Source organism: Salmo salar, chromosome 09 (assembly GCF_965601325.2).
Source record: "Salmo salar chromosome 09, fSalSal1, whole genome shotgun sequence".
NCBI classification, from domain to species: Eukaryota; Metazoa; Chordata; class Actinopteri; order Salmoniformes; family Salmonidae; genus Salmo; species Salmo salar.
The window spans coordinates 118,134,292-118,140,807 of NC_138299.1; the positions used below are offsets into that span (position 1 = coordinate 118,134,292).

Consider the following 6,516-nt stretch of genomic DNA (forward strand, 5'->3'; position numbering starts at 1 on the left):
ACTTTATCAGGCGTTTATGTGGATAAGTAGGGCCAAGGAGGTTTTTCCTGACCAATGTGATCCAACTAGGGAAAACTCTTGGCCCTAGTTGTGGACTACAACTGCAAACAGAGCCCGGACTAATTCAATGTCAGTTCATGTGGTCAGGAAAATCTCCTGGCCCCTAAGACAAACTACATGATGTAATGGGAGAAATTATAAAAGAAACACCATTGTTGCCTAATGAGATATAATTGTGACATCTATGTCCAGTGTAGTGTTCTATGTAATTCTGTGGTTAAATCTCTTGTTCTGGTCTCAGAGCTGTACACCCTGCTCCTGGAGGACATCCTGGTGCTGCTGCAGAAGCAGGACGAGCGGCTCATCCTCAAGTGCCACAGCAAAAACCTGTCTGGCACCGCCGACACCAAGCACATCTTCAGCCCCATCATCAAGCTCAACGCGGTGCTGGTGCGCTCTGTGGCCACAGGTGAGTTGCCATAGAGATACAGTCATACCATTCGTTTCCCTGACAAAGATGGCCACCCTGTAGTCATGCTACCTGGAATGCAGATGTCCGTTCTATTGAAATCTGTTTGAGTTACAGTACCAGTCAAAAGTTTGGACACACCTACACTTTTTTTTTTTCTTACTACATGATTCCATATGTGTTGTTTCATAGTTTTGATGTCTTCACTATTATTATACAATGTAGAAAATAGTAAAAATAAAGAGAACCCCTGGAATGAGTAGGTGTGTGCAAACTTTTGACTGGTACTGTAGATCCAACCTTGTTAACACAATGACTCCCAGCTCACATTACACCCTATCCCCCCTATATAGTGTACTACTTTTGACCATAGCCCTATGTGACGGTGGTCAAAAGTAGTTCACAATATAGGGGGATAGGGTGTAATGTGAGACAGTCAGGAGTACCCTATTTTCCTGCTATTCCCTCTCCCAACAGACAACAAGTCGTTCTTTGTTCTCTCAATGTCGGACAACGGGGCCCAAATCTACGAGCTGATGGCCCAGACCGTATCAGAGCAGAGAATGTGAGTCCTCCTGATACTGTGGTTTAGTCATTATAGCCACAACTTTAAAACCCCATTCGGTTTAGCTTAATTCACTGGAGTAGGTAGAAGTTTCCCCTAACCACTGATACAGGGTCAGATCTTTTTCTTACCCGTCTTAATAGTGAAGGTTAGCTATGGAGGTAGGGTTATCTGATCCTAGGTCTGTGGTAAGGAACACCTTTTACCCACAGTCTACTCACCTCTGTCTCGGTGTGTCTGTCCATCTGTCTGTATCTGTTTTTGTCTTTGTCCGTCTGTCTGTGTGTTGTCATCCTCCCTCCACCAGGTGGCAGCGGCATATCACCCAGAGAGCGGACGTCATGAAAGTGAAGCCGAACAGCGTCATCCCCTTACCTCAAACAGAGTACGTTCCTCCTCTCAGTATAACACTTCTTTGGTTTTATTCATCAGCAAATGTATTTTATGATGACCATGAACTTGCTTCTCCTGATACTGACTCTTTGTTCTCTCCCACCGTGTCAGTGGAGAGAGAGACGGTGTGGAGATCATCACTGCAGGCATAGCCCAACTCAGTAAGGACCCGGACCGCATCTCCTCTGGAAGCAGCCAGTCTATAGGTATCTAAACTAGCACCCCATCTCTCCATGTTCCCCCCGTCTATAGGGATATTTGAAAACTTCTTCAGCAACAGTTAGGGACATTGTGTAATGTGCAGTGGAAGCTGATGTCACTTTAGAACACAGGAAAGGCTTATTTCAGTGGCTGGAATGGAATGTATGAAACCGAGTCAATGTCTTTGATACCTTTCCATTTATTCCATCCCAGCTATTACGTTCCACCCTCCACCAGCCTCCACTAGTAACATGCTCCAGTAGAATCCATCTAGATTGACTGAATGCACATCAAGGTCTCCTTGTTCTCTCCCCAAATAAAGAGGGCTGCGCTGCCTCTGGAGGCGAGATGCAGACCTCTCTCCCAGATGCCAACCCATTTGAAGGACTCAAGCCCGAAGAGGAGGAGCCCAACCGGGAGGAGGGGCTTTATGGGGACCCGGACCTTGCAGATAGGCTGCCCTTCCGCATGGCCGTAGACGGGCTCAGCGAATCGGACGGTGTGGGCTTCAGTCCTTCTAGAGCTGACGATGCTTTAAAGACATGTGAGTGAAAGGACATCTGCCTCAATCGCCTAGGTCTCAAGTCTGGTGTGGGTTAAGACTTTTCTGACCAGGAAAACTCTAGTTAGTTATATGAACCTGGTCAGGGATAGCTCTCCACTGTAAACATATATAGATTTTGTGTGGACGTCTTAACCGTATCTGTGTCCTCTAGTGTCAGCGCTGAAGCAGGTCCTTGTGACCCAGCTCATGTCACAGGAGGACGGCGAAGGCGCCGGGCGCTCCTCCTCGGGGGGCGGGCGTCTTCTCAGGACCACGTCCCTGAGGACCCCCGTGGACAGCCGGGCCCGGGTGGCGGTTCAGAACGGCTCAGGGAGGTGCACCCAGGCAAGCCACCCCGAGGACCCGGCTCAGGACCTGGTGTCTGGGGACACGGGCTTCTTTGAGTCCCCCGAGGATTATGGTACACTTGCAGTTGTGTGTGTGTGAGAGAGATCTGTGTTTTTTTTATCCTGTTCTTGGGGACCCATGGGGGTGCAAATTTGTGAACAACCGGCTCGATTCGGTCTTACGTAGCATATTTACTCAGCGCTAGAAAATGGTATACCATACACTACAGTTGAGGAACAATGGGAAATAAATTCTGCTTTCAAAGTTGATAAACTTGTAACCTCACTTTTGAGAAAATGGTACTACTACTGGAGAGCTCTTCTGTCTACACCCATTCAGCATCGTTCTCACCCTCTTAAGCTATAGCCCCACCCATCTCTTTAAGGGTTGATCTGAGTGTTCAGTCCTAACAGCAGTCAAGCACCCAAGCTAACTGGCTAACATTGGCTAGCTTGCAGGCTACTCTATCCACAGTTTTTGCAGTGACATCATTGACATTCTATTGAAATGATTACTTGCATAATGGAGTCTTTTTTGTTAAGACATGCTAGATAAACAATTAACCATAATCCCAACTCATGATGTTACTACCCTACATGATCTGCAGGTAGCTAACCAACCAGGTTCAATGTTAGCTAGTTAACATTAGGCAATAATTAGCAAAGCAAATGGCTCTGAGATACAAATAATATTACTACACAGATCATACACGTAACGTTAACTAGCTGGCTAGCTAACAGTACACTTGAACTTGAAATGAAAACTGCTTTCTGACAAAATTAGAAATGTGTAATATATGAAAATGTAGCTAGCTTTCCCGTATACATGGACAGACGCTTCTCACTCTCTCACGGATGCCATGGTTGCCCTTAGTTTGAAGATGCAATCCTTAGCTATCATACTCTAATTCCACTGATTTCAAAACTCAGTCCTCCAGAAAGTTGAGAGCAACACTTATCCAGTTCTACTACGCAATATATATTTTTTAAAACAGCGTTAGACAGGATTACCTACACAGACCGACCAGCTCAAATAGACAGAAGCGTGCTACATGGCAGACCAATCCGAACTCATCTCTCGGCATGCCCAGCCCACTCATTACCTCAGCCAATCCATTGCTAGCGGGAAGGTTACTTACTTTTTCTGTGGCTATACCAACTAGGCTCGTAATTTAACAATTTTATTCGTATTTACAGATGGCATACTAGTTTGTTATTAAGGCACATGAAAGTTCACATGTTCCAGAAGGCATTTCTGCCCAGAAATGCATTTTGATAAAAAAAATTTAAACGTTTACGTTCAAATGGCTCTACTGTGAAGTAGTAACGCGCGACATACGCCTAGTGTCCTGAAACGAGAATCAGTTGGACCTTGTTGCGTCTCCCAGCAGGGTACCTGGTCTTGGAGGGCTACGGGGGCTCGGGGGAGAGCAGCACGGACGACGACCTCCAGGCCACGGGGAAGCAGCTGAGTGCCTCGCGGGGCTGCGGGGCAGGAGACTCTGGGATCAGCCTAAGGTTCTCCTCTGCCTCACAGGCAGGCAGCATCTCCAGCTTCAGCCGACAGGTCCTGTCCCACATCCGCAACCTGCAGACCAACCTCAACCACCTCAAGGTACGTGGGTGGGATGGTTGGTTGACTGACTGACTGACTGATTTGCTGACATTGGTTGACTAACTGGTTGACTGACTGGTTGACTGACTGGTTGGTTGGTTGGTTGGTTGGTTGGTTGGTGGTTGGTTGGTTGGTTGGTTGGCTGACTGACTGACTGACTGACTGACTGACTGGTTGATTAACCCTCTAAAGTCTGAGCCCTGTCTAACCCGGGGGGATGAAACATTGAATTTGGCATTACTGCTATTAGCCAATAGAAACTCATTTAATAACAGATTCACTACATGGAACAATAGATAGTCCCCCAAAAAATAAAAAGGAAGTTTGTTCTGAAGTGTCTGTCCTGTATCTGAGAGATTTAAGAAAGATCAGGAAATTATTGTCGATTTTTTTTATTTATTTATTATTTATTTTTTTTTAATTATTTTTTACATGTATTTATCCCCATAGTTTAGGTAATAAACCATCTCCATATATACTTCCATTCTTCTTAACTGGTATCAGGGAATTCAGATTAGGCTTGTGGGCGTCCTAGACCAAAACGGAGAGGGCCAACGTGTTCGTGAGAGTCTCATCTTTCAATAGCCACACTGTTCGGATGCAACAGGCATTTTTGTGAGAAGACTGTTTTTTCCGGGATGTCTCATGGTCTGACAAACATTGCTTTAGCTCTGCCACCTTTCACTGCAGATTCAGAAGGGTGGATTGAGACGCAGCCCATGCAACAACAAAAAAACATCTCTCTAGCTTAAACAGACAGATTTTGATGGGGATTTTTATATTATGTTCATTCGATTTCCGCGGTGCCACGGAAATTGTAGGCTAAGGGTTCATTAGTAAATGTGACTTTATTGCGTATCAAACCTGATTGCAGACTGATCCCTGCTTGTTTGTTTTCTCTCAGGAGGTAGAGGCCAAGTATCACAGTCTACTACGCCAAAGGCCGGCCAGGTCATCGACAGACATGGACGATAACAAAGGTAACATGGCTGTTGTCTTACAGATTCCTTTACTCCCTTTCAGTGTCTCAGTATTTATTAGAAAACCCAAGAGCATGCGAGGTGTGACAGCTGAGTTATTGTTTATGGTCTGACTGCCTTGGCCCTTTCTGTTATTATCTTGTTCCTAGATAAGAGATAGTCACAGAAATCCCACCCCTCCCAGGCCCCTGCATCAGGCCGTAAGGGAGGACGTGAAGATGGAAGAGTTGATTTCTACCTCCCTGCTGTTTCGTTGACCTGGATGTCCTCTATTAGCTTGTCCACTCAACTGCTGAGTACCCTCTTCCTCCTCCCACCGTGGTTCTCCCCGAGAGACTGAGCATGAGCGAGAGACAGTTGGAGGAAGGGTGGTTTCTTTGGATCTCTCCCCCCCGCTCCATCCGTCAGCACAAGGCAATCAGGGAAGAGGGACTGTCCTGAACCTAGCCCCGCCTGGCCCTGCCCCCCCTCCACTGCTGCGTGTCCCCACTCCAATGGCGGTGGGTCGCCCAGTGTCTCCCCTCCTTTCTCTCTACTCCTTGTCATCCCTGCAAGAAAGAGAACTATACCAAAATGTACAAAGCTGTGTGTTTAGGATATATATTATACACAACAAAAAAAAGCGAGAAGAAAAAGGAACATTTTAAGATAATGTATTACTTTTTTTTTTATCCCAAGATGTATTTATTTTCTCTTGTGTTTTCCCATGTTGCTTGCATGCTTTTTTTTTGGCCATTTGGACCTCCTTTTAGGCTGCTCCACCTGCGTCGGTGCAGAATGCTATCCTATCCTTAATGAACACAGGAAGAATATGCTTGGACTGAGAGGGCATAGAGTTGCACTTTGCATGGAGCCCCCATAGGATGGTGGCATGCCAAAGTCAGGGGCTCTGTCCTGGTCCTCAGTGCATTTCTACACCTGGCTAAAACTCACCCCCCCCACTCCACTCCCGTTGGTAATGATGCCTGGTTTCCCCCTCTGTGCTGCCATGCTACTGCTGATGTGCCAGTGATCTGACAATTCTAGCTGATAATGTCAAAGTTCACACATTTATAAATGATCAAGTTGGAAGGTTATGCATAACTTTAATAAAAAAATGCCATGACATTTCTAAAACTTAACACGGTTTATTCCTTTAGTCCTGTTCTCTTTGCTTAGGTTTTTCCCCCCCAATGTGGCTTTGTGGTCAGAAATGAGGATGGGCTTTAAATGTTCTCACCTTCTCTTACTTCTGATCCTGTAGATAAATCACTACAACTATTTGATAAACAAGGAGACAAGATGGGACAGAAAGAGTTACTTTGACTTTTTTCAGCACCATTTTCCATCAGTGAGGTAACTATTGGAGGAACATGGAGTTAGCCTACTCATAAAATGTAACCGTCATAGTAAATGTACAGCT

General features: G+C 45.7%; 1 protein-coding gene across 7 annotated transcripts in view; it reads left to right on the plus strand.

The window, feature by feature from the left end:
• LOC106612426 (rho guanine nucleotide exchange factor 12) overlaps window positions 1-6,235 on the plus strand; it is an 89,037-nt gene extending 82,802 nt beyond the window's left edge. For 6 of the 7 annotated variants that reach the window (XM_045724340.2, XM_045724345.2, XM_045724342.2 and 3 more), the window contains 9 exons: window positions 302-469; window positions 947-1,034; window positions 1,342-1,419; window positions 1,539-1,633; window positions 1,951-2,172; window positions 2,345-2,593; window positions 3,908-4,134; window positions 5,039-5,114; window positions 5,264-6,235. In XM_045724340.2, the coding sequence (XP_045580296.1) occupies window positions 302-469; window positions 947-1,034; window positions 1,342-1,419; window positions 1,539-1,633; window positions 1,951-2,172; window positions 2,345-2,593; window positions 3,908-4,134; window positions 5,039-5,114; window positions 5,264-5,274 (1,214 nt within the window). In that variant the 3' untranslated portion in view covers window positions 5,275-6,235. The remainder of the gene's footprint in view (window positions 1-301; window positions 470-946; window positions 1,035-1,341; window positions 1,420-1,538; window positions 1,634-1,950; window positions 2,173-2,344; window positions 2,594-3,907; window positions 4,135-5,038; window positions 5,115-5,263) is intronic. The other variant, XM_045724341.2, reaches the window with a different exon arrangement.
• Window positions 6,236-6,516: the final 281 nt, after the last annotated feature.